At 65.2% G+C, this 25,573-nt stretch overlaps 3 protein-coding genes across 6 annotated transcripts; all 3 read left to right on the top strand.

The window, feature by feature from the left end:
* Positions 1 to 452: 452 nt before the first annotated feature.
* On the top strand, positions 453 to 6,831 carry PIDD1 (p53-induced death domain protein 1). Its single transcript, XM_030332313.2, is given in 17 exon segments — positions 453 to 1,221; positions 1,948 to 2,299; positions 2,586 to 2,999; positions 3,318 to 3,527; positions 3,618 to 3,672; positions 3,844 to 4,045; positions 4,131 to 4,256; positions 4,359 to 4,538; positions 4,616 to 4,705; positions 4,707 to 4,764; positions 4,897 to 5,032; positions 5,114 to 5,264; positions 5,356 to 5,479; positions 5,562 to 5,680; positions 5,759 to 5,872; positions 5,993 to 6,198; positions 6,460 to 6,831. Coding segments are annotated over 16 exon segments (2,742 nt in total). The 5' UTR covers positions 453 to 1,221; positions 1,948 to 1,986; the 3' UTR covers positions 6,704 to 6,831.
* Positions 6,832 to 7,416: 585 nt separating this feature from the next.
* On the top strand, positions 7,417 to 15,020 carry SLC25A22 (solute carrier family 25 member 22). 3 transcript variants are annotated; one of them, XM_030332316.1, is made up of 11 exons: positions 7,417 to 7,437; positions 9,413 to 9,584; positions 10,589 to 10,749; positions 10,851 to 10,976; positions 11,182 to 11,237; positions 11,864 to 11,954; positions 12,445 to 12,563; positions 12,672 to 12,846; positions 12,955 to 13,109; positions 13,219 to 13,294; positions 13,365 to 15,020. In XM_030332316.1, the coding sequence occupies exons 3-11, from the start codon at positions 10,730 to 10,732 to the stop codon at positions 13,516 to 13,518; spliced, it is 972 nt and encodes a 323-aa protein (XP_030188176.1). In that variant the 5' UTR covers positions 7,417 to 7,437; positions 9,413 to 9,584; positions 10,589 to 10,729; the 3' UTR covers positions 13,519 to 15,020. The 3 variants fall into 3 exon arrangements, with proteins under 3 accessions (XP_030188176.1, XP_030188174.1, XP_030188175.1); XM_030332314.1 differs by having other exon boundaries at positions 10,586 to 10,749; XM_030332315.1 differs by lacking the exon at positions 7,417 to 7,437 and adding an exon at positions 7,509 to 7,523 and having other exon boundaries at positions 10,586 to 10,749.
* Positions 15,021 to 15,387: 367 nt separating this feature from the next.
* CEND1 (cell cycle exit and neuronal differentiation 1) lies at positions 15,388 to 17,867 on the top strand. 2 transcript variants are annotated; one of them, XM_030333605.1, is made up of 2 exons: positions 15,388 to 15,451; positions 16,831 to 17,867. In XM_030333605.1, exon 2 carries the CDS (start codon positions 16,929 to 16,931, stop codon positions 17,376 to 17,378), a length of 450 nt encoding a protein of 149 aa, XP_030189465.1. In that variant the 5' UTR covers positions 15,388 to 15,451; positions 16,831 to 16,928; the 3' UTR covers positions 17,379 to 17,867. The 2 variants fall into 2 exon arrangements, with proteins under 2 accessions (XP_030189465.1, XP_030189466.1); XM_030333606.1 differs by having other exon boundaries at positions 15,391 to 15,428.
* Positions 17,868 to 25,573: the final 7,706 nt, after the last annotated feature.

The following is a 25,573-nucleotide window of genomic DNA, read 5'->3' as shown; positions in this document are numbered from 1 at the left end:
TTAATCACCCAATTCAGTCGTATTGGGTCCATTCACATTACACAACTGTCACCGTCATCCATCACCAGACTGTTTTTCATCTTCCCAAGATGGATTAGACAGTAACTCCCTATTCTCTCTTCCAGTTCCTGGCTCCCACCATTTTAATTTTTTGTCTCTATGAATTTGACTACTCTGGGGACCTTGTATTAGAGAAAGCACACAGTGTTTGCCCTTCTGGATCTGACATTTCGTTTAACAATCTTCTGAAGGTTCATGCACGTTGTAATGTGTGTGTGCGCGTATCCCAATTTTGTTCCCTTTTAAAGCTGAATAGTATTCCTGTGATTTATTTAAGACTTCCGGCAGCTATGTAGAAACTGAGTGGGGGACAGGAGCCAGGAAAGTGGGGGCCTGGCAGAACTGCCCATCCTGGGGGAAGGGGCGGTGATAGCTAGGGAATCGGAGGAAAGAGGGTGCGGCAGTGTGGGCAAATGAACACAGGGACGGCAGGCTCTGAGAGTCAGACCTAGTTTGAAGTTCTTGGCTTTGGCACTTACCGGCTATGAGTCCTTGGGCAAGATCTAATCTGTCATAGCCTCCATTTCCTTTCCTTCGAGGTGCAAAGATTGAAAAAGGCAACGTGCGGGGAAGCCCACTGCTGGGTCACTCGGCCCAGAGCGATTGCCAGTTAATAGGATCACAGGAGCTGGGACAAGGTCTCTAGAGGAGCCCCAGGAAGGCTCCGGGGAGAAGGAGGCCCCTGAGGCTGGCTGGGAAGTGGCCCGTTTAGAGCTCTGGCTTCCGGCAGCAGCTGCGATCGGCCCCCAAAGCCTTCCTCCGTGCCGAGATTTGCACCAGCTCACTCTGACAGGGGCCCAGAATGCCCAGCTCCGGAGCAGGGCGGGCCTGAGGGCCAGGAACCTCTGAAAGGGCGGGTTTCCCAGCCGCTACGCGGGCCCTCGCGGCGGGAGAGGCTGGACTGAGACAGACTAACAGGAAGCCGAGTGCAGCTGGGCTGGCGGCTGCCGGTCGGGGTCCGCGGCCGCGTCTCCAGGGCTGCAGGCCGGCAGAGGGCAGGCGGGGCGGGGAGGGACCCCGAGGCCGTTGCCTGCGGTCCCACCACAGAGCTAGGGGTGTCCTGACTGGGCGGGACCGGGAGTCCCGGCCCGCTCCGGGAACTCACCGGCGGAAACCCGGCGCCGGACGCGCACCGGGGACCGCGCACAGCCTGGAAGGCAGGTACGCGCGGGGCGCTGGCGGGCGGTGGGGACGGTGGGGGTCGGGGGTGCTCTCGGGGCCAGGACCGGCCCCCAGGCGGTCGGAGCTCTGAGTGTGCAGACCACTGCCTTCATCTTCCGACCGAGATGCGAACGGGAAGCGTGGGAGAACCCTCCTCCAGCGGTCACGAAGTGGGGTCCCATCACCCCACACACACATTCACTTCTCTGACACATGCCGGCACAATCACCCTGTTCCACGTCTGGGCCACTGCCTCCACGCGGCAGATAAGAGTCCCTGACCTCTGGTCAAAGCTCCTGGGTGTGAAGGCTGGAGGTGGGGCTGGACCCAGAACTCTGAAAGGGGCGGGGAAGGGAGACAGCCAGGATGAGCTGACAGCTCTAGGAGTCCCTTGTGCCGATGTCCGGAATTGGGATGTGAAGCCTCACTTCTCCCTCCTCTCCCGCTACCCCCGCCCCAGCAGGTTTCCCAGGCTCCTCTGCACACAGGTCTCCCTGCGTGCCGCCCTCCTAGCTCTAGGGCGCTCATTTCCCAGCCCTATTCCAGCAAAGATCTGTGCAGCCGAGGCCCTGGGCTCTGTGGGTCGTCTGGCCTGGCTCAAGGACTCCCCTCCAGCCGGAGTCTCCATTCCCCTGAGCAGGAGGAGGGCCCAGTCCCACTCCCTCCCACTCCTCCCCCTGACTCTGCAGCCTTCCCAGGCCCTGCCTGAGCAGGCCTGCTTGGCAGGCTGGGACATGTCTGGCCCCCGAGGACGGCCAGTGGGCGATGGCTGCGGTGGCGGAGGGGCTGGAGCCCGAGGCAGCTGCTACAGAAGATGCCGCACAAGATGCTGTAGATGCTGTGGATGCTGCGCACGCAGAACCCGGGGACCCCCCTCTCCTGGTTGGGAGCCGGCTGAGCCTGGACCTGTACCCTGGGGGCTGCCAGCGGCTGCTACACCTGTGTGCCCGGCAGTCCCCGCAGCTGCTGGAGGTGCAGTTCATGCAACTGAGCAGCCACGAGGACCCTCGGCTGCTAGAGACCACCCTGGCCCAGGTGCCGTGCAGCTTGCGGCATCTTCGCTCCCTGGTCCTCAGAGGTGAGCCCCACCTGGTCCCACCCCCTCACAGGGTGCAGCTGGCTGGGCCCGGGCTCCTGGACACCGCAGCTCCCAGCCGACCCTAGCGTGGCTGTCTTTCCTGGGGCAGGTCGTGGGTGATGGCTATCAGCCCAGACGAGCCTGCAGTGTCCGTCTGCTGGCGTCTCAGTCTGTCCCCGTGTGGGTGGGGTTAGGAGAAGTCTGTGCCTCTGAGCGGGGACCTGACTCTGGCTCTGAGGGCCCCATCTGCCTTCCCCCTTTCCCCTTTCCCCTTTCCCCTTTCCAGGTGGGCAACAGCGGGATGTGCTGGGTGCCTGCCTCCGGGGCTCCCTGACCACACTGCCTGCTGGCCTGAGTGGCCTGACCCACTTGGCCCACCTAGACCTGAGCTTCAACAGCCTGGAGACGCTGCCGGGCTGCATCCCCCAGATGCATGGTCTGAGCACCCTCCTGCTCTCCCACAACCACCTCTCAGAGCTCCCTGAGGCTCTGGGCGCCCTTCCCGCCCTCACCTTCCTCTATGCGACCCACAACTGCCTGCGAACGCTGCCCAAAGCGCTGGGAGCCCTGTCCACCCTACAGTGCCTCGATCTCTCACAGAACCTTCTGGACACTCTGCCCCCTGAGATTGGAGGCCTGAGCAGCCTCACCGAGCTCAACCTGGCCTCCAACCGGCTGCAGAGCCTCCCAGCCTCCCTTGGTGAGTAGGAGCCATGGCCCTCTTGGCTCCCTGGGCCTGACGGGGAGTGCCTGGCCTCCACTCTCACGTGGGCCCCCTTGTCCTCCACAGGGGCCCCTGCACACACAGGCTTGGCCCACCTCAGAGCCTCCACCCCCCTAGGTGACCGTTGCCTGCCTTCCCTTCCCCAGCTGTGGAGGCCCCTGCACAGACTTCCCAAGCCCCCTGAGTCTGGCCAGAGCGGGCAGAGACGGGACTAGTGCGAGTGTCCCGTCCTGGCCAGGGCTGGGGTGGCCCTGCATGGCCCTCTGCTGGCCCTGAGCTGGCACCTGCCCGCAGCGGGGCTGCGGTCCTTGCGGCTGCTTGTTTTGCACAGCAACCTCCTGACCTCGGTGCCCACCAGCCTGGCCCACCTCCCGCTGCTCACCCGACTAGATCTGAGGGACAACCAGCTCCGGGACGTGCCCCCTGAGCTACTGGACGCCCCCTTTGTGCGCCTTCGGGGGAATCCCCTGGGCGAGGCCCCGCCTGCCCTCCCCAGTCCCCCAGGTAGGCCTGTTGCTGGGGGAGGTCAGGCCACAGGCAGGCCGAGGGGGCAGGTGCCATGGCTATTCTAACAGCTTTCCTGTCCCTCCATAGGGACACCGACGATCCCAGAAATGCCCAGACTGTTCCTGAACTCAGATTTGGACAGGTGTGTTGGGGAGGAGAGATGGGGCCAGACAAGCATGTCCCGGCCCTGTCACCCTGTCCCTGACGGACACCTTGCTCATGCCTCCGGGGTCTCCCACGGTTTCCTAGGGGTGCCCAACTCAGATGTACACATGCCTTCTGTGTCTGACTGGATGTCCGCCCTGTCGTGCAGCTTCCTCGTGACCCCCCAAGGCTGCTCGGTGACCTTGGCCTGTGGCGTCCGTCTGCAGTTCCCTGCTGGGGCCACTGCCACCCCTGTCAGCATCCACTATCGACTACGGCTGCCGGAGCCGCGACTCGTCCCCTTGGGTCCCCACGACTCTCTGCTCAGCCACGTCCTGGAGCTGCAGCCCCACGGGGTGGCCTTCCAGCAGGCACGCCCAGAACAAGTCAGGGGTGGGGTGCAGGTGATGAGGGCCCAGGCCTGGGCCCAGCGCTCACGCCACCCTTGCCTGGCAGGAGGTGGGCCTGTGGCTGCTCTTTGTGCCCCCGCGGGCCCGGCGTTGCCGTGAGGTGGTGGTCAGGACCCTGAATGATGACAGCTGGAGTGACCTGGAGACTCACCTGGAAGAAGAGACACCCAAGGTGAGAGCCGCTGTGGCCCTCCCCGCCTCCGCCCGACGGCTCTGCCCAGACCCTGTCCCCGCTCTGACTCTGTTCCCTCTGACTCTCGTCCCCCGTGCCCAGCGGCTCTGGGCCCACTGCCAGGTGCCCCACTTCTCATGGTTCCTCGTGGTTTCGCGTCCTGTGTCCAATGCCTGCCTGGTGCCACCAGAGGGGACGTTGCTGTACTCCTCGGGACATCCTGGGGTCAAGGTCACGTTCCCCCCTGGGGCCACTGACGAGCCTCGGCAGGTCTATATGCAGGTACAGGCAGGGCCGGGGCGGGCGGTGGGGGCCGCCTCAAGACAAAGGTGAGCCTTCAGGTGGCCTCTTTGCCCCAGGTGGTGCGCGTGGCCAGCGGGGAGCTTCGGGCCCTGCTGGAGGAGCCCGGGGCGGCGGCCAGCCCCCTGCTCTGCCTCTCCCAGAGCGGCCCCCCCCAGCTTCCTCCAGCCGGTCACAGTGCAGCTGCCTCTGCCCCCCGGCGTCACAGGTGAGAGGCGGCCGTCCGTCCGTCCGTCCGTCCGGCCCACCTGAATTCCTGGCCGCTGGGTTGAGGGGGCAGCGCTCAGACGGGGAGCCCCTGCGCGGGTGGCCTCAGCCTCCCACCCCCTCGCGTCCCTAGGCCTCAGTCTGGATCGCTCGTGCCTTCACCTGCTGTACCGGACCCCTCCCGAAGCCACGTGGGATGACATCACCACTCAGGTGGCCCTGGAGCTCACCCACCTGTATGCTCGCTTCCGGGTCACGCACTTCTCCTGGTCAGTGCCCCCCCACCCCCGCTCCCTCGGCCCCTCCCCGCAGGACGCTCGTCCAGGCCACACTCACGCGCAGCCCCGCAGGTACTGGCTCTGGTACACCGCCAAGACCCGCGTGGAGGGCCTGGCTCGCAAGGCCTGGGAGCGGCTGCGGCTGCACCGCGTGAGCCTCATCGCGCTGCAGCGACGCCGCGACCCCGAGCAGGTGCTGCTGCAGTGTCTGCCCCTCAGCAAGGTGGGCGTCTGCCAGGGCCGAGGGGTGAGGTCCGGGTGCGGGGGTGCGGGCGTGGAGCTCCGAGCCAGCGGGCGCCCCCTCCCCCCCCCAGGTGGATGCCACCCTGCGGCGGCTGCTGGAGCGATACCGAGGCCCCGAGCCCTCTGACACGGTGGAGATGTTCGAGGGCGAAAAATTCTTCGCTGCCTTCGAGAAGGGTATTGACGTGGATGCTGGTATGCCCCCCCCCCTTGGGGGCGGTGGGTGGACGCTGGGGTCTGTTCCCCGGCTCCCCGCTGAACCCATCCCCGCCCCCAGACCGCCCAGACTGCGTGCAGGGCAGGGTCTGTTTTGTCTTTTACTCACACCTGAAGAACGTGAAGGAGGTGTATGTGACCACAACCCTGGACCGACAGGCTCAGGCTGTGAGGGGCCAGGTGGGTCAAGTGGGCAGGGAGCCCCAGGCTGCCCGGGCAGAGGCCAGAACACTGAGCCCCACCTCATCCCATCCCCAGGTGTCCTTCTACCGGGGAGCAGTGCCCGAGGACGTGCCCGAGGAGGCCGAGGCGGCCCGGCACCGCAAGGGCACAGACAGCCCGTGGATGGCCACTCTGCCCATCAAGCTGCCGGTGTGGCCTGGGGTGGGGGGCAGTGTGTGTGAAGGGGGCAGGGGTGGCACAGAGGCCGGGAGCGGGGAGGCCGGGGGGGGGGCAGAGGGCAGGGCTCACTGCACCCCTTCCTCCTCACAGAGACTGCGGGGGTCCAAGGCGCCAGGGCAGGGGCAGGGGACTAGCCTCTCCCTGGCACCTTTGAACCTGGGTGATGCTGAGACCGGCTTCCTGACCCAGAGCAACCTGCTGAACGTGGCCGGACGCTTGGGCCCTGACTGGCCAGCTGTGGCCCTGCACCTCGGCATGCCCTACCGTGAGCTGCAGCGCATCAGGCATGAGTTCCGGTGAGTTCCTCCGGGCCTGCTAATGCTGGCTTTGGACCAGCCTCAGGCCTGGGTCCTGGCAGCCGCCAGGAGGACCTTCCCTGAGGCTGGCTGAAGTTCTGCCCCAGGTGGGTGGGGGGACAGGGCCAACGGGCAGGAAAGGGAGGGTCTGGCCACATCCCACCTAGGGAGCAGGGAACCCGCCCTAGGAGGGCGAGCAGAACGTTGGGTGTGGTGGCTGGGCCTCTGGGTCACCACTCCCCCTGCCCCCCACCCCCCCAGGGACGACCTGGACGGCCAGATCCGTCACATGCTCTTCTCCTGGGCTGAGCGCCAGGCCGGGCAGCCGGGGGCCGTGGGGCGCCTCGTCCAGGCCTTGGAGCAGAGTGACCGGCTGGACGTAGCCGAAGAGGTGAGGGCGGTGTTGGAGCTCGGCCGCCAGAAGTATGAGGACAGCATCCACCGCACAGGCCTGGCCCCACCGGACCCTTCAGCATCAGCGTCCCCAGAGTCTGCCCAGGCCTAGACCCCACTGACTTTGGGCTGGCCCCGATGCACCCTGGCCAGTGGGTGCCTTCCCTGTGCGTGGGCACAGTGACTCCCTGTTCCCCTCGCCCCTACCGCGTGTAACACACATGCACTGTTCTGGCGGCTTCTCAGAGCTCAGTTTATTCGTTGGGTGGAGGGCGGGTGGCCTGAGATCAGAGGCCTGGGCTCAGCTGGGATGGGGCCCTGCGTGAAGACTTCACTACCCGCTCGCCTGCTGCTCCCATGTGCCCGGGAGGGAGAGGGGCTACAGCTGCAAAGTCACGGCGAGGCACGGGTGGGTAGGGCCACCTGTGTGCGGGGTGGTGCGTCAGCCCCGTTGGCGGGCAGGTGCCGGGCCAGCTCCCGTCTCTCCAAGCACCTACTGCGAGGCCCGGGACACCACCCTGCCCTAGGACACCCCCGTCGCAGCATTCTCTGCCACCTGCTGGCCCGGCAGGACTAATCACTGGGTCCCTGGCCCTTGCGGGGGCGCGAGGCCCAGAGACGAAGGAAGGGCCTTTTGGGGCCTCCGGGCCGCGGCCGGGCGGGCGCAGTGGCCGCGGCGGCCGGGAGGGGGAGCCGGAGCCCGCTTGCCGAGGGCCGGGGGCAGGGGGCGGAGCGCGCAGCGCCGAGCGGACGCGTCTCCGCGCCTCGGAGCAGCCGGGCGCGCGGCACGGCGGGGAGGCGAGCGCGGCGGCGGCGGCGGCGGCGGCGGCGGCGGCAGAGCGCGCGGTGAGTGCCCGCCCGGCCTGTCCCTTCTGCGGCGTCCACCCGAGTGCGGCCCGGCTGCGGGGGCGAGGGGCGCCGAGGTGGCCGGGGTAAGTGACAGCTGCCCCGACAAGGCGCCTCCGGGGTTGGGGGGGGTGGGGTGTCCCGGGCCGGCGGATGCTCCGACCAGCTGCCGCCCGGGTGTGGGAGGCCGTGCGCGACCCCGGGCGGTGCCGGGCGCGCTCCCCGCGCACACGTGTCCCCACGGGGTGGGTACAGCTGGGGCTACTGCCCAAGCAGTAGAGGCCAGGCCGCGGGGGGGGGGGAGCGGGGGGGGGCACACACGTGGGACCCCCGCCGGACTTGTGTGGACACGTGCGTGGCTGGAGTCGCCATCGCCTGGTGGGGGCAGCGTGACCGCCCGGGCCCGGTCTGCGTCCCCTCCAGAGGAAGGGACGGGGGGGCCTGAGCCGGCCTCTGAGCTGGAGTCCGCAGCCCCCAACCCAAGCCTCCTTTGTCTGCGGATTGGGGCCCCTCTGACAGGATAGAAAGCGCCCCCTCCAACGGGGACGGGACTAGCGGGGGGTGGGGGGGGTTGAATGGGGAGCCTGTGGCCAGTGCCAGACTGAGCGTCACCCCCATCGCCTTTCGTGGGGGTAGGGGAGCTCCGCGGCTTCCCTGGTGGGAGATTTTGTCCCCGGGTGGGTCTGGAAGTAGCGGAATCATCCCGTGAATGGTCTCTGTGGGCAGCACCGGCCCCAGCCTGCTCAGGTCCTTAGTTTACCTGGCCGTACAAGTGGAGAAGGGGACAGTGAGGACGGACAGCCCTGGGCCTCAGGCCTGGCTCTGGAGGCCGGGTTTCTGTGGCAACAAGAGGGGCAGAGGGAAGGCCTTCCACAGCTGTCTCATAAGCAGGGGTGGGAACCACGGCGTGAGGACGGACAGAGGGGGTTTCGGGTCCACTGGACCCCTGGCCAGTCTCCCCAGGCAGAGCCCCTCCATGTCACGGCTGTCGGTCCAGCGACCGTCTTCCCTGTTCCATTCTGCAGCCTGTGGCTTGTGATGTGGGGCCCCAGGACTCACTCTCTTCTCAGGCTTGGGATCTCTGGGCCTGCCTCATTGCTCCCCTCCTCATCTTGACGGTCTGTCTGACTTCGGGACCCCCGTCACCCAGGTGTCCCTTCCCTTGGATGGGAGGTGGGATCTGGTGATGCTCCAGGAGGCAGGGCTCACTCAGTTCCCCAGAGGGCAGGGGTAGACCTCTGGGAGACCAGAGGGAGGACCCGGACCCTGCCCCTGACAGCCTAGGGCAGCAGAGAGCTGGCTGTGGCCAGCCTATACGTGGCAGGGTGGGGTGGGGGTGGGGAGGGAAAGGTCAGGCTGAAGTTCAGAGGTCACACCCTTATCTGTAGGATAGGGCCTGGGGAAGCAGGTCCTGAGGACTGAGGCCCTGGGCGTGTGCGTCGGGGGCCCTTGGCAGGGCAGAGGGCTCTGGGAGTGCCAGTCCTCATGCCCTCTGGACCTGGCAGGTGAGTGGTCCTATGGGCGGCAGCCAGTGGCCTCTGGAGACCTAGCCACCCCTTCTCTGGTGTTTTTAGTAAACAGGTTCGTCTTCCTGTGCTCTATGGTGAGGTTTCCACGTAACGTGTCTTCATCCAACATACACACAGGTTTCACAAAGAGGAGTGGGCACGGACTCCTCCCCCTACCCCCCTAGGGACCAGATATTCTCCATATCTGTGTCCAGGGTGCCTGGGCACAGAGAGCGCCCCATTCTCTGGGTCCCGGAGTCCTAGACAAATCCAGCCTGTGGGCTGCAGACGGAAAGCCACTGGGCAGCTGGGGTCGCGGCAGCCGTGGGCTGGGGTGCTTGTGGGCAGCTGGCTTGGCTTGGCCGGGTCGGCCTGAGTCAGGCCCACCGCCCCTTGGGCCCATCAAATCTCTGAGGCTGGCCCTGCCTCTCCGAAGCCGTCACACCCCTTCCCATCCCTTCTCCCAGGGCTTCGGGGAGCCTAGGCGCGCCCAAAGTGAAAGAGAAAGTCGCCCCCCCCAAGGCCGGCCCCGCCCCGCCCAGCGGCCAATCCGTGCCGCCGGCACCTCCCTCGGCCACTGGATCTCCTCTGTGAGCCCCGCGGGCTGGAGTCCTGGAGGAGCTGAGTGCCGTCCTCGGGGTGAGCGGGACTGGGGGCTTCGGAGGTGATGGGGCCGGAGGGCCGGGGACACGGGGGATGGCTGGCCTGGGAAAGCCGAGGTGAAGGTCACCAGTCCTCAGAGGGACCACGGGTGTGAGCCAGCCTTGTGACCCTGGGCGGCAGTGCTGCGGGTGGGGGCCCCGGCAGAGGCAGCGGGGCCGGCCCCAGGACTCTGGGGGGCCCCCGACAGGAGGCTCCTGAGCTCGGCTCTGGCTTTCCTGCCCTGCGCCTAGTGAGAGGGGCCCTGTCTCCTCCAACCCCTAGGGTGGATGGGGGAACCAACCACATCGAGCCTCAGAGAGCCAGCCATCCCCTCCCAGCTGCCCCCTAGCCTGTGCCCCAAACACCCCTGAAGCTTCCGAAGCCCCGGGGTGTGTGTGTGTGTGTGTGTGTCCGTCCGTGTGTCTGGGAGAGAGATTCCTGGGAAGGGTGGACAGGAGGGTGGGTGCAGGGCTGGGGTGGGTGAGCATGGTGCTTGTCCGTGGGGAGGGGTCTGTCCTCGAGGAGCCACGGCAGTGGAGCCGGCTCCTGGCGTGGTGTCATCTACCTGGGTAGCTGTGAGCTGAGCTCGGGCTGGGGGGCTCCTCGGCGCCTCCAGCCCCATCCCGAAGAGGGCAGGCACCAGCCGCCGCTGCTCAAGGATGAGGGGGTCACCCGCAGTCCAGGGCTGAGACGCCCGGCCGGCCGGGAAATTGACTCCCGGAGAGGCGCCTGGCCCTTTAAAGGCAGAGTGCGCTCACGTGTGTGTTCAGTGTGCACGTGAGTGTGTGTGAGCGTGAGCGAGGCCAGCTGGGAGGACTCACAGGCAGGGGGGTGGCTGCGGGGAAAGCAGGTGGCCCTAGAGATGGGGCCACGGGTGGGTGAGGGGCTTGGTGACCCGGCACGAGAGCTGGGGAGGGCGCCTGGGGGGGAAGCTTACTTCCCTGATGTGCCTCTGTGTGGCCTGTTCCTCCCTCTGCTGATTCCTCACCCTCTTCTAGAAGAGAAGTGGTGGTTTTGAAATTCCCCAGAAAGTGGAGGACCGCCCCTCCCCCTCTGTCCCGCCCACCCTCTGCCGCCTCTACCTCGTCCATCCGTCTTCCACCGTCCACCTCTCCGGCTCCTACCTGGGCGCGCTCAGTTAAATGGCTGATAAGCAGATCAGGTCAGAACGCGACCCTGCCTTTGGTCTTGGCTCCACCCTACCCCGTGTGTCCTGACCTATGGCCGGGGAGGCCGCTCTCCTGACGCTCCCTCTGTTCTCAGTCTGCCAGCCAAGCTCATCAATGGCGGCATCGCCGGGCTGATCGGGGTCACCTGCGTGTTCCCCATCGACCTGGCCAAGACCAGGCTGCAGAACCAGCAGAATGGCCAGCGAGTGTACAGCAGCATGTGAGTGTGCGAGGGGGAGGGGGTGGGGGGGGGAGTTCGTGAGGCTGCGGGGGCGGGGGGGGGGCGGGCAGTGCGGTGAGGCTCAGACTCCTAAGCCCTGCTCCTGCCTCCCTCACCCTGTTCCACAAAAGGGGAAACTGAGGGCAGGGCAGGCCTGGGGAGCTCTGTCGCCGGTCCCCAGCTCACCCCCTCCCCTTGGCTGCAGGTCTGACTGCCTCATCAAGACCGTCCGCTCGGAGGGCTACTTTGGCATGTACCGAGGTGAGGCCGGGGGTGGGGCAGGCGTGGGTAGAGGGGCCCGGCTGGAGGAGCTGGGAGGCAGGTGGCAGCACCAGGCAGGGCGGCACGCTTGGGCCAGGTGTGTGGGTGTGGACGTGACCCAGGGGGTCTGGGTGCTGGGCCAACGACACAGGGTGGGACCCGTGGGGAGGGCAGTCCTCTGCGGCATCGCCCCCACCCCCACTGCCTGCCAGCATGGCAGGACACGGTGTCTCTACCATGGTGGCTGCAGCCTTGTCCCTCGGCTTCTGGGCAGGTGGGGCTCCATCTGTGCCGGGAGACGGGAGGGGGTGGGGGTGCTGCTGCAAAGCCGATTAGGAGACAGTCCTCAGGCCTGGATCTGCCCAGACGCCGTTCAAGGGGCTCGCCGCTGCCTCCCCAGCAGCCCTGGCCCCAGCAGCGTGAGCACCCCGTCCTCCAGGGGAGGTGCTCCTCTGGGAGGGGGAGAAGAGAGCCTGGAGGAGGCACTGCCCCTGTCCCTGCCCGGTCCTGCCCCGCCTGGCACCAATGTGGGTGAGAGGGCAGGAGAAGCGGGCCAAGGAGTGACGGGGGCAGGGCTCTGCCAGTTGGGAGGCTAGTGCTGGCTGAGAGCCTCCCCAACCCCACAGGAGCCGCCGTGAACCTGACCCTCGTCACCCCGGAGAAGGCCATCAAGCTGGCCGCCAACGACTTCTTTCGATATCAGCTCTCCAAGGACGGGTGAGGGGCTGGGGGCCCAGGTTGTGAGGGGGAGGCGTGTGTGTCTCCTGACAAAGGACAAAAGCTCTGCCCTCCTGTGCCCCTCACCTTGACTCCCTCTCCGCCTCCTGCCCAGGGAGGGAAGCGGATGCCGAGTCAGTGGTGCTTAGGCCCCAGTGGTCCTGGCCCCCGGCCACTGTGAACTGCCCCTTGCGGGGTGGGATTTGGGGGGTGCTGACCAGCTCCCCTGTCACCCAAGGGTGGGACCGAAAGGGTGGCCCGTTGGGTACTTGAGACCCCCAGCTTTTCCAGGGCTGCGTGCGTGAGAACGGTCCTCCCACCTTCCCAGGCCCTGCTCGTGGGGCCATCTGTCTGTTGGGCTCGGTGCCAGGGCTGGAGGGCGCTGTACCCCCACGGGACTGCGTCCGCCTCTCCCACTCCCTGTACCCTTCACCCCCAGGGAGGCAGGGGCTTCAGCTTCTGCGCTGCGGGCCTTACTCCTTCCCCGCAGGCAGAAGCTGACCCTGTTTAAGGAGATGCTGGCGGGCTGTGGAGCTGGCACCTGCCAGGTGATTGTGACCACCCCCATGGAGATGCTGAAGATCCAGCTTCAGGACGCCGGCCGCCTCGGTGAGGGTGCAGGGCGGGGACGCAGAGCTGGGACGGGGGCAACAGCCAGGGCCCCGCTCCCGGCGCCCCACCCCCCCTCGCAAGCAGGCCCATCCCTTCTCTCCCCAGCCGCCCAGAAGAAGATACTGGCTGCCCAGGCCCAGCTGTCGGCCCAAGGGGGCGCCCAGCCCTCCGTGGAGGCCACGGCCACCCCCCGGCCCACAGCCACCCAGCTGACCCGGGACCTGCTTCGGAGCCGGGGCATCGCCGGCCTCTACAAGGGACTGGGGGCCACGCTGCTCAGGTCGGTGGGGGGGGGACGGTGAGGGTCAGGGGAGGAAGGAGGGAGGCCTGGCCACCGCACACCCGCAGGTCACCAGTGTCCCTCCCCCCCCCCCCCCCCCCGCCACAGGGACGTCCCCTTCTCCATCGTCTACTTCCCCCTCTTTGCCAACCTGAACCAGCTGGGCCGTCCGGCATCCGCGGAGAAGTCTCCTTTCTACGTGTCCTTCCTGGCCGGCTGTGTGGCTGGGAGCACGGCTGCCGTGGCTGTCAACCCCTGTGACGGTCAGTGCCGGGGCCACAGCTGGGGATGCAGGCCCAGGGGTGGGGTGGGTGGTGGGCAGGGCCCCACGCTGATCTGCACGACCCGCCTCTCCCCCCGCCCGCCCCGCAGTGGTGAAGACCAGACTCCAGTCGCTGCAGCGCGGAGTCAACGAGGACACCTACACTGGGTTCCTGGACTGTGCCAGGTGGGAAGGCCCCGTGGGGGTGGGGTGGGGGGTGGGCGGGCCCCAGCCCTGACCGCCCCGTCCCCCACAGGAAGATCCTGAGGCACGAGGGCCCCTCGGCCTTCCTGAAGGGTGCCTACTGCCGTGCCCTGGTCATCGCCCCGCTGTTCGGCATCGCTCAAGTGGTCTACTTCCTGGGCATCGCCGAGACCCTGCTGGGGCTGCTGCAGCCGCCCCAGCACTGAGCCCGGAGGCCACCCATGCCCTCCAGCCGCGTGGGACCAGAGCGGGGCCGGAGCCGGGTGGCCTGCCCAGGACTGAGCGAGAGGAAGTCTCTGTCTGCCTCTCCGCACATGGATGGGGGGGGAAGCAGAGGAGGGGCACAGGGTCCACGTGGGTGGTGCACACAGGGGCCCCCGAGGGGTCCTGCCTGCACGACCATTGGGATCAACGTCGTATTTATGTAGAAAGCGCAGAAATCTTTACATTCCTGGAGCCAGCCCCCGCCACAGCTCCGCCCCGGCCTGAACACCCCCAGGGACAGAGCTGGTCTCTGGGCTGGGGCCCCCAGGCCTGGGCTGGGCAAGCGGGACCCTACCCTCCAGTCTACCAGCTCTAGTCCCCGAGGCTTGGCCCCTAGTCTACAAAGGGGACCCCGCACAAACCTATTTATTAACTTGCTGAGCACAAGTGCTCTGTCCATCCTTGTGTCCGTCCGTCCAGCCTCCCCTTGCCGTCGCCCTTCTCGCCTCAGCCCGGACTCCACATTGCCCCCCAGCCAGCCTTGCAGGAGGTCTCCTGCCCCCCATATTGAGCCAGGAGTCCCAGGTGCAGGGGGGTCACTGGGTTCTGACTCCCAGGGCAAGCCCCCCTACTCTACCGTGGGACCCAGCATCCCTCCCGGTGGGGCCTCTCTACCCCCACCCCAGGCTGGGGACCCATGGTGTATAAGGTCTGTGTGCATGTGAGAATGTTCTGGGGGGCAGATCGTGTCCACCAGCCCTCAACCGGCCTGGCCTCTCAGAGATGGGGCTGTGGCAGGGCCGCCGGCCTTACCCACGTGGCCAGGCAATGTGTGCGTGTTTGTGCCGTGTGCTCTAGGCTCCCCTCTGACCCCATCCAGGCATTTATTTTTCCAGCCTGGTTCTTGTTGCCTCTCAGCAGACCCCTCTTCAGAGACACCCCCCTACCCCCTGCCCCCCGCCCTGGGTCTGGGATTGGCCAGTGGGGAGGGCAGGCATGAGGACCAGTAGGAGCCTGGGGGTACCCACTTTATTTCTGGGGGCAGTACGTGCCCCCCTCAGCCCTCCCAGGGCCCACCCTACTCTCTGGGCCTCTTCTTAAGGCCCCTGACCACACTCCAGAAGTTCTGCCCTCCCGGGACCCCCCTCTTTCATTGATGTTGTGAATTGAAGCCGGCCTGCCCCCCACCCCTGCTCCGCCCCACCCCAGGCCACGTGATTGTGTTGGTGATTGATCCTGATGTGCTGGTGCTGTGTACCCCCACCCGGGCTCCCTCCCCGGAGGCCCCTTCCCAGTGACACTACCTGGGGCTCAGGCCTGGGCCCCCCCCCCCCCCCACCGAGTTCACGGTTGTTCCTGGGAGCTGTCCTCTCCCACCACACCTGTACCTTGGAAGCTGCTGCTGCTGCTTACAGAATTATATTTTTTTCTTTTGAAGAGATTTAAGAAGTTGTAACTTTTTGTGTCTTGTCCTGTAAGAAGATAAATAAATATTCTAAGTAGATACCCTCTTCTCTGAGATCTGTTGGGACCGACTGGGGGAGGGCAGCCTTCTCTTTGGGACTGGCCTCCCTCCTGCAGACCTCCCTCTGACCGCCCACCCGCTGACCGGCACCGGGCCTGGGCTAACCACCGGACTCCTGCTCTGGCTGGGTTGGGGGTGCGGGAAGGGCAGCGTCCACCCCTTGCTTTCCTGACTGCAAGCCGCCTTGGGGATCAAAGGCGGAGCTGGGTTTGGGGGCCTCCGGGTGGCTGCGGGCGGGCGGAGCCGGCGGCGAGGTAGCCCCCGCCCCCTCGGCTCGCTGCGCTGAGAGCAGTGCATTGTGGGAAACTCCCAGTCCCCGCAGCCGCAGCCGCAGCCGCCGCCCGCCCGCCGCCGGCCCTGGTCCCGCGGAGAGCGCGCAGCGCCGAGGTGGGAGCACCGAGAGCAGCAGCGTAAGGCACTGGGGTCTCCGGGGCCGGGGCGGCCCCGCGGGGCGGATCGCGGGCTCTCGCCTTGAAGGTCACTGGGGGCGCGTGCGGGGCCCCTGGCTCGCTCCAGCCCGGCGGCTCCTGGGAGGGGGAGGGGGGTGACGTCAGTGTGAGACAAAAATAACGGGGTGGGGGGGTGGGGAGGCAGACCACCTGCCCTTTGCAAACTTGGCGCCTAGCAGCTGGGTGCCCATCCATAACAGCAGGGCTTGCGGGGCCGCTGGAGCTCCCTGGGAAGCGGGCCAGCAGCTGGGCTGCTCTCAGGACACCCCCATCATGCTGTGACCTACAGGTGACCTTCAGGTGTGGTTAGTGTGCCTGGCCTGGGTGGAAAACCTGGGCTGCTGCTTCCCAGTGGGCGCCCTCTCCCCGTGCAGGTGGGGGTGGAGGCGGGAGGAGGGGCTGGGGGGTTCTAATCCTCACGGAGGAGAGGCAGACGGCTGGTGTCCAGGTCTTTGGGGAGAGCGGACTCCGGCCCAGCTCAGCGTCCCCGGTACCCCCAACTCAAACACTGAGGGTCTGGGCCAGGCCTCTCCTACAGCCCCGAGCCCCGATGCTCTGCCCTGGCCCAGATTTGAGGGTGCTGGGACTGACTGACGTGGTCTGTCCACTCCAGGCTCACACCAGGAAACCGCCCCCCTTGCCCTAGAGGCAGGCACAGCCTCAGACTCGGGAAGGACTCCCTGCCCTTGAACTGGAGCAGGTGAAGCTGTCCTTGGGGTGGGTACCAGGGGCTGGGGAGGGGCGGATGCCTTCCGGGAGGCACAGGCCTGTCACCGCCTGTCTGACTGGCTTCTCCAGCCTCCTGGGGAGACACCTCAGGTGTGTTGCATCCCTGCTGTGGCAGCCTTGGGCCCACACCCACCCTGCTGGCACCAGAGAGCCCAGACTCTGGATTCCTGCCCTGCCCCCTCTCTACTTGGACCCAGTCTTCCTGAGACGGTATCTGGTTGGTTCTGCCCCAGGCGCACCCTAGCTGCCATGCCCTACTTTGACCACATACCCTCCTCGGGGCCGGGTGGGGTCTCACTTCCCCATCAAGGGCCTCCCTACCCTGGCGTCAGATGGAAACAGCACGTGTATGGGCAGGACCATTTTGCAAAGGAGGAAACTGAGGTCTCTGGCCGGTCTCCTCCGGCACCCCCAGCCTGTTCAGGGCCCAGAGGCTCTGCCTGTGTGGTTGGAGGGGCTTCTCAGGGAGTGGTCGGGGGGAGATGGAGAGCAAGCACCCAGAGCTGGGGGTTGGTCCGGAGAACTGGACAGGGTCTCTATGGGGGCAAGGTGGGAGGGGCTGAACAGGAGGGCTGAGTCTCTGGCCACAGCCTCATTGTGTCTCTCTCCAGGCCTAGATAATGCCCAGGAGTGAGCTGTCCTGAGCCGCTGTGGTCCAGCTACCTGCCTGTTCACGCACACCCCACGAAGCCTGCCAGCACCACCCGCCATGGAGTCCAGAGGGAAGTCGACCAGTAGCCCCAAGCCCGACGCCAAGGCTCCCCAGGCCGCTGCTGAGGCCAGAGCCCCGCCAGCTGTGGATGGCAAAGCTCCCTCGGCTAAACCTGGGAAGAAGGAGGCTCAGGCAGAGAAGCAGGAGCCTCCAGCGGCCCCCACACCACCGACTGCCAAGAAGACCCCTGCCAAGGCAGACCCTACGCTTCTCAATAACCACAGCAACCTGAAGCCGGCCCCTGCAGCCCCCAGCAGCCCGGATGCAACCCCCGAGCCCAAGGGCCCCGGGGACGGCGCTGAGGAGGACGAAGCCCCCAGCGGGGGCTCAGGGGGCCGAGGCCCTTGCCCCTTTGAGAACTTGACCCCGTTCCTGGTGGCTGGGGGTGTGGCTGTGGCAGCCGCAGCCCTAATTCTTGGTGTGGCCTTCCTGGCCCGGAAAAAATGATGGCTGGTGCCCAGGTGGGGGCCCAGCCACTTCCTGTACAGACCTCAGGAATGTAGTGCATGCCGAACTCACACACAGCTATGTATACATACGTACATACATGATATACATATATATACGCGTTTACCCCCACATACACCCAGAGGGAGAGAGCCGGACAGGCGAGCAATGGAAACCAGGCCCCCTCACTGGCCCCCCAGCACTTTCCCTTCCCAGTCTCTGGGGCAGAAGGAGCCCAGGCTCCAGAGTTTACTGAGGAACACAAGACAGAGCTCCAGCTTGGGGCAGGGGTCTTGGCCGGGGGCAGTGGAAAGAGTGGACTGTGAGTGTGGCCCACCGCCTCTGGGCAGGTGCGTCCACAGCGGACCCACTCATGCGCGCCAGCTTGTGCCGAGAGGCCCCAGGGCCGGGTAGGGGTCTGGGACGGGCTCTGGCAAGGGCCCAGCCCGTGTGGAGACATTAAAGGGTACGGCTGTTTCACTCTCCCCATTTCTGCTCTTTGTTTGTAGCTGGGCAAGGTTGGGGGAGGTCCATCTGGGCGGAGCCGGTGCAGTGGGACCCCATTTCTGCCCTTTGTAGCTGGGCAGGGTTGGGGGGGGGGTGTTCCACCTGGGCAGGGCCGGAGTAGTGGGGCTGCCCTGAGTCAAATAGTCACAGGGGCAGACCTTCTATGCCACCCCTGCCCATCACCTGAACCCTGGCTGGGTGGACACACAGCCCAAAGGCCGGTCTGGGGAGGGGGGCTCCCATACTTCACCCGGCTTGTGCTCCAGGGGAGCCCCCGAGGCTGGGACCGCCTCACTTCCTGCCCTGAGCCTCCTCCTTGTCCTGGGGCCAGCTGGGAGCCTGGCGGGGAGGACGGGGATGGGGGCGCATGGAGGGGTCCCTCCCGCCTCTCCCAGCACCCTTGGATTCTAACAAGCGTATACGTGCAATAACACAGGTAGAATAGAGCTGCTTGGTGGGTGATCAGCACCCACGTCCATCGCCCCTCTGTGCCTGCAGGGACACTGCTGTGCAGCCCCTCCTTAGCACATCTGGTCCCAGCTTGGCCCCTGGCACGGGGACAGTGGGCAGGCTCTGGAGGGTGGCCCTGGGCACTGCGGGAGCCCGACGTGTCCTCGCCTGGCCAGCCAACCACAGGAACCCCGGGCCTGAGTGGAGGCCAAGTCTGAAATAAACCGTATTGTTCGATGGCTGGGCTGGTGTCCTCACCTACATGGGGCCGGGGGAAGGCTTCCCATCCGGGGTGGGGGGTGGTCACATCCACACCAGCAGGCTTTCCGGGGAGGAATGGGGAGCTTCAGGCGGCCCTCACCGGCCCCTCCTGCCACCCCTATGCCTCTGATCCTGGGCCCTGCCGCACCTCAGGCACCCACAGCCAGGCCTCGCTGCCCGCCCTGACCCTAGATGGGCTCCTGCCCGCAGGCCCGGGCTGCCAGCCACGGAGCAGCTGGGAGCCTGGCGGGGGAGGACGGGGATGGGGGCGTCCGGGGGGGCACAGGGCAGGGCTGGGACTGGAGCAGCGAGGACACGGGATGCGGCAGGGGGACCTTGCTCCCCGGGCTGACCCTCTGGCCAGCGGGGCCGGTGGGGGGTGCTTTCTCCGCCACTCTCTGCAGTGAGCTCCCCGTCCGTGGGGGGGCACAGAGGACACCGTGGAGGTGGGCTTTCCCCTTCTTACCGCCCCGCTGCCCACAGCTCCCGGAGCCCACTCTGGCCAGACGTCCCACTGGACTGACCCCGGCTGTGGGCAAGGCTGCAGGCGCGTGGGCTGAGGGAGCTAGGTGCCACGGGCCCCAGAAGTGCTCCCGGGGGTCTGCCACCTTGGGCCCCTCCTGCCCCCAGCCTCGTGGAGCTGGCATGCCCGCCCTCCCAGGGTGCGCACCCCATCTGGGTGTCTGCTCCTCAGGCCCAGACAGGCCCTGAAAGCTTCCTCGGAGTGAAAACATCCAAAACAGACCTGACGGCCTCGCCCGGACACGCCCCCTCCGGGTCCAGGAACCTCCTTCCGACCTGGCTTCTCCGGCTACCCGGCCACATGGGGGCGCCTGCGGGGTGGACACTGCCCAGAGGTCCGGCCTCCTGCCCGGCGGCCCGAGGGCGCCCTGGCTGCCCTCCGGGCACGCGGGGACACCCGCCACCCGTCTGCCGTCCAGTCCCCGCTGCCATTTTCTCCACTCTGTGGCTTGCTCCTTAAAAACAGACAAACCCCTCTGATATTTCAGAGGATTTTTGCAACGAGCAGAGGCGACCGTGAGGACGAGTCCGGAGTCCAGAGCTTGGCCTTTGACACACATATCCCCCCGAGGCTGCCCATCGGATTCACCGGTTCACAGCACACTCAGGTGGTTTCCAAACGTTTGCAACTTCAGACACAGCAGAGATGAAAATCCTTGTAACTCCCCTTGTCCCATGTGTCCTGGGGTGGGACGTGTGTGTGATTCCCGTAACATAAAATGTACCAACTCTTTTGTTTAAGTGTTTACCTTGAGAGAGCGCGACAGCAGGAGAAGGGGCAGAGACAGAGGGAGAGAGAGAATCCCGGGCAGGCTCCGCACTGTCAGGGCAGAGCCCGACCCAGGGGCTCAAACCCACGAACCGTGAGATCATGACCTGAGCTGAAACCAAGAGTCATCGCTTCACCGACTGAGCCACCCAGGTGCCCCTAAAAAGTACCGTCTTCACCGACTCTAAGCGCGCAGCTCAGGGGCACTGAGCACGTTCACGCTGTTGTGCGGCCGTCCCCACCCTCCATCTCCAGAACTTTCCATCTTCCCAAACGGAAACTCTGTCCCCGTGAAACACGAACCCGCGGCCCCTCCCCCAGCCCCGGCGCCCACCGTCCGCTCTCCGTCTCCGGGAATCTGGAGACTCCGGGGCCTCCTGTGAGGGGATCACACGTGAGCATCACGTCCCCCCGGGTCCATCCACGTGGTGGCAGGTGGCAGAGCCTCCGTCCTCGTCAGGGCCGAGCGACAGTCCTGGGTGCCGACGGACCGCGTCCAGCCATTCGCCGTCGGTGGACGCGGCGTCGCTTCCACCTTCTCGCTGCTGTGAGTTAACGCTGCTCTGAACGTGGCCGCGCACAGACCTCTGCAAGGCCCCGCAGCCTCTTGTCTTGGATGCGAGGCGGCAGCGGGACCGCTGGGTCACGGGGGGGGGGGGGCGGGGGGGTGCGTCTTAAACCCCGCCGCTCCGTCTGGTGCCTGGGGGCCGGCCGTGACAGCACTGCTCCCCTCTCCACCGCGACCGGGGGTGGGTGAAACACTCCAGCCCAAACGAGGCAAACTGCCCTCTTCTGGTGGTGTCTATTGGCACTGATCTGACGTACTCCTCTTCACAAAGTCCTTGGCCAGTTGGGTCTCCCTTTGTGTGATTTTTCCTGTTGGCGCCGTTTGCCCGTTTTTCTGGTACATGGAACGCCTTCCTCTCATCTGCCTGGGGGACTTCTGTAGGTGTGTTGCGTACGAAGCCTGTGCCACACTGCAAACGTCTTTACTCGGCGGCCGGCTTACCTCTGGCTGGGTCTCCTGAGTGCAGAGCTTCTGAAGCCTGAGTCGATCCCTCGTAACCACTGTTCCCTTCAGCGCATATGCTCGAGGATCTCGGTTAGGAGGAAGGACACTTGCTTATCGCCCGCTAATATTCTCGGCATTTGCTGGTGTTTAGTAAATGCCATTTCTCGGGGCACCTGGGTGGCTCAGCCGGCGAAGGGTATGACTTCGGCTCAGGTCACGGTCTCACGGTCCATGGGTTCGAGCCCCGTGTCCGGCTCTGTGCTGACAGCTCAGAGCCTGGATCCTGCTTTGGAGTCTGTGTCTCCCTCTCTCTCAGATATGAATAAATGTTTTCAAAAGTGTCATCTTCTAATCTGTCTGGACCTCGGGTTTTGTGTGTGGAGTCAGCTGGAAATCCAGTTACTTCTCTTCCATCAGCAGATCCGACGGAGCACAGGGGGGTCCCCGTCACGTCAATGACACCACCTCTGGCTGTCACCGGTCAGCACAGTCGAGGCCTGTTCTGAGCCTGGCTCAGCCAATGCCTGCCCGCTACCTGTTGGTGTAGCTTTGTGACATCACTCGGTAATAATCTCCTGTTTCTTTATTTCTGATTTCCCCACCTGCTCTGTTACTGGAGTCGCTTCCCTGGGAATGTTAGAATAAGTTAGCCGAGGTCCGGCGGGCCCCATGTGGGGTTCTGACGCCCAGTTTCTGTCTTGTTGCGTCCGCAAATCAGCAATGTAGGGACCTTTCCAAAATGAGGCAAACTCTGAGGGATAATCAGGGCTGGCTGAAATTATTGTTACTACAGAACTACTTTTAAGGTCTAAAAAAAGTACCGTGTACGGAAAAGTACACACAGGGGCGCCTGGGTGGCTCAGGCGCCTGAACGTCTGACTTCCGCTCAGGTCATGATCCCGTGGTTCGTGAGTTTGAGCCCCGAGTTGGGCTCTGTGCTGACGGCATGGAGCCTGCTTCTCCCCCACTCATGCTCTCTCTCGCAAATATTTTAAATATATATATATTCATATAAAAAAAAGTACATACAACAGGGGCGGCCGGCTGGCTCAGTCAGTAAAGCATGAGACTCTTGATCTAGGGGTTGTGAGTTTGAGCCCCACATTGGGTTGTAGAGACCACGTAAAAAATAAAAACTTTAAAAACGTACATGCTCTAAATCTAAATCACACTTACAAGGACATCAGAAAAACTCAGGTGCGAGCATCGTCTCCCGGACAGAGGCGTCCGCCGGCTGGGTGCTGCCAGACGGAGACCCTGCCCCCCTCCCCGCGCCACAGGGGCTCCCCGGAGACCTAGAGTCTCAGCCCGTTTGCTGAGCCTTTTGTGCCGCAGCTCAGGTCTCCCTACGGCCGTGCCATGGGGTGTCACGTGTGGGCTTCGCAGGGCACGTGTGAGCAGGTTGTGAGGACGCAGGCGACGTGCATGTGTGTCCACTTTGTTTTCCCCTCCGGCACCCCTTCCTCCCCCAAGAGCGGGAAACTCCTCTTTGGGGAACTCCCATCCTGGCAGGTGTTCTTGGTGTGACCAGGGGGTAGAGCTGGTCACTGTCTCAGGACCCTGCCCTCCCCAGATATAGGCAAGGGGCCAAGTGGGGTCCTGTAGATCCTCTCTTCCTTGGTTGGGGCAGACTGACCAGGCACGGTGGCAATCTCACTGCCCCCGAGTCGCCGGGGTCAGTCCTCCCTGACTTCTGCGGCTTGGTCTTCGGGGCCTGCCCTGGCCCAGCGGCCCCTGACCTCACACTTGGTCCCAGGGCCGCACTGGCAGAGGCTCCTGGGTCCCAGTGCGCCCGCACATTTCTGTCTGGTGTTTTGGCCAAGGCAGGGCTGGCGAGGGCTGTCAGGATTGCCGCGCAGGGTGAGGGGCTGTGCCGCCTGCCTGGTGGCCGCAGCACAGCGGGGGACTGTCGCCAGGAGAGCAGCTTCCCCTCGGGCTGCTGCAGAGAACGCTCGGGTGATGTCCCTGGGACCCATCTGGGAACAAAGGATGAGTGTAAGCCGGCAGCTGCCTCCCCCCACTTCGGCGGCACCTGGAGGTGTTTGAGGGGACCCCCACTCAGACTCTCCGCTGGGTCCTCCCATCCACCCGCTGATCCCTGTCCTAATGTCCTGGGCAGGACACGCAGCCTGCCTGTCACATCACCCCACTCCAGGCCACCAAACTGCCCACTTGTCTGACATCTTCCAGCCACACTCTGCCAGCCCGGGGGCGGGTGGGGAACCAGCTACTCCCACCCTGTCAACAGCACCACCGAGCTCTACACTAGGTGAAGGGATCCTGTGCTCCCAGCCCACTGCCCCGGCCTCAGCAGCCCCCCATGCCCTAGGGGCTGCCATTTGCCACCCCCTGCTGTCTGGTTCAGGGCCTGCAGGACTCACAAGTGCCTGGGGTCTAAGTCTCCAGACCCCACCCGGCCCAGCCCCAGCCAAAGAAAAACCAGGAGCTGAGGGGTCCGAGCCCAGCTGGGAAGAGGGGTGCATCTGGGGCCAGAGACGTGAGTCACCTGGCGGGCGGCCTGGCCGGCAGGGCTGCCCATGACACACCCGCCCTGAGAGAGAGGCCAGTCCCAAGTCTCCTGAGGTCCACCCAGTGGTTGGGCTGAGCTAATGGGGGTGGGGGGCGAGGGGGGCTTGTAAGTTTGGAGGGTGTTCTCAGGAGGGGAGTGCTGGGCAAACGGTGCATCTGGTGCCCATGGGCTTTGAGGGACAGTTAGGAGTCTGACAGACAAAGAGGAACTCTAGCATTTCAAAGGGAGGCCTAGCCGGAGCAAAGGCACCCAGGACAAGGCTCAGACATGCTCTGAGAATGAGGAAGTCGCCAAGGAAGGAAGGAGGGGAGACTGGAGGTCCTGAGGCATCGGTCAGCCCGCCTGCTGGAAGGTCCTCCAGGAACGGCTCCTCACGCACCCACCCTTCCTCCATCTGGGGCAATTTCCACGGACACGAACGAAACGACAAAACCTTTTCCTGGTGCGTGACGACAGGTCATGTGACCCCTGCACCTTGTGTTTCAGGATCCCTGAACAAAAAGCAAAACCCCGGGTTCAAGGGCATCCCTACACCTCCAGCAGAGCCTCTGGGCTCAGTCCCCAAGCACCCCTCCAACCTTACCTGCCCCACCTGAGCAGTCACTATTGGAAGACGAGGTTCCCAAACAGCTTGTAGACGATGCCCCAGGACTCCACGCCCATGAGCCCCACACCCCGAGACCTTATGTGTGACTCTGGGCAAAGGCCTAGGGAAGAGGCTCAGCAGGATGGAAATGGGAGGTGCTCCCTCCACGGGGCCCTAGAGGGGGAGGCCCTTCCCCTTGGGCCTGGATCCTTCCCAGGAGACAGTCATCCGGATGTGGGCCACTGGCTGCAGACCCGTCTGGTCCGCCGAGGCCCTCCTGTGCTCCACCCCTGGGAGGAAGGGTTACCTGCCAGTCTTTCCCTCTGCAGCAGCCCCAATCACGCCCAAAGCAGGACCTGAGTAGCACCCTCTCCTCGCCTGCTGGAGGTGAGGGGGTCTAAGGGGCAGGGGGGCTGACCCACTGGAATGGGAACCCACTCAGGAAGTAGGCAGATGAGCCAGCACAGCTGGGTGTGTGCAGAGGGCAAGAGACCACAAGCCCACCTGGGGGGCACCCCCACCTCGGGCTCACCCCAGTCACCATGACGGGGCCTCAGGCGTCATCCTGTCCAGGTCCTTACTGTCCACAGGGACACACACCGAGTGGCAGGCTGCTGCCAGACCCGGAATAAATGAGGCTCCTGGTTGGCAAGGCCCCATATCGGCACACCTGTCCCTGTGCAGGCTGCCCACCCCAACTCCACATGCCACAGGGGACCCAGACCCTTACAGGAGCCTGTGCTGGGAGCCGCTGAGGGGCCCAAGCACGCCGCCCTGGACTGGGGTCAGGGTCATGCACACGTGCGAGAGCAAGGGCGCACATACGGGGGACGTGGACCAGGTGTGCTCCGCCTGCTGGGGTGGGTGGGTCCAGCCGGCAGGCATCGTGCAAGGGCCGGGGTGTGCAGTGGGGCGCACGCTGGTGCACACACATGCATACAACAGCCTTGCTGCACGGTGTCACAGCCAGGCTTCCTTTTCCATCCTCTTAGCGACGGAGACGACCAAAGTGGCTTAATGAGCCTGTGATGCAGGAGGAGGTGGGGGCTAGGGCTGCCCTGGGGTGGGGGTGGGGGGTGGGGGGGGGCAGTGCCAGCAGGAGGATCCCGTGGTCCCTGCTGCAGCCTGGCGTCTCCAGCCCCTGGGTCCCACGAATGTGCATGGCGGGGAAGCTCTTCATGTGGCTAGGCCCAGCTTGTGTTCTGACCTTAGTCCTGTTGGTTTCCATCCAAAGTCCCTCACCCACCCAACACGGCTCCTGTCCCCTGTCCCCTGTCCTGAGGCCCTGCCAGCGCCAGGAGGCCCTAGCTCCTGCTTCACTCTGGAGGGAGGGTCCTGCAGGGGTTGAGGTCCTGTGTCACTGCTAGTCAGGACTCCTGGGAGTGTGGGGCTTAGCCAGGCAGAGGACAGAGCCAGGGGCGGTGGAGGAGGGGTGCCCAGGAGATGCACCTTGGCCTAGACTCACCCACTCTGGCATTTCTTACCCATGACCAAGGTTTCCCTACTCAGGGCAGAGGCTGGCAGGACCTTGGGGGAACCCTGCTGCCCGCCCCTCCAC

This window comes from Lynx canadensis, chromosome D1 (genome assembly GCF_007474595.2).
Source record: "Lynx canadensis isolate LIC74 chromosome D1, mLynCan4.pri.v2, whole genome shotgun sequence".
Classification (NCBI taxonomy): Eukaryota; Metazoa; Chordata; class Mammalia; order Carnivora; family Felidae; genus Lynx; species Lynx canadensis.
The sequence above is the reverse complement of the archived record's forward strand: the minus strand, read 5'-3'. Positions and strand labels throughout refer to the sequence as shown.

Coding starts and splice junctions, on each gene's coding strand:
- SLC25A22 (XM_030332316.1), top strand. CDS start 10,730: ATGGCTGATAAGCAGATCAG. Junction 11,955..12,444: donor TATCAGCTCTCCAAGGACGG/GTGAGGGGCTGG, acceptor CCTTCCCCGCAG/GCAGAAGCTGACCCTGTTTA. Junction 13,295..13,364: donor GGGTTCCTGGACTGTGCCAG/GTGGGAAGGCCC, acceptor CGTCCCCCACAG/GAAGATCCTGAGGCACGAGG.
- CEND1 (XM_030333605.1), top strand. CDS start 16,929: ATGGAGTCCAGAGGGAAGTCGACCAGTAGCCCCAAGCCCGACGCCAAG.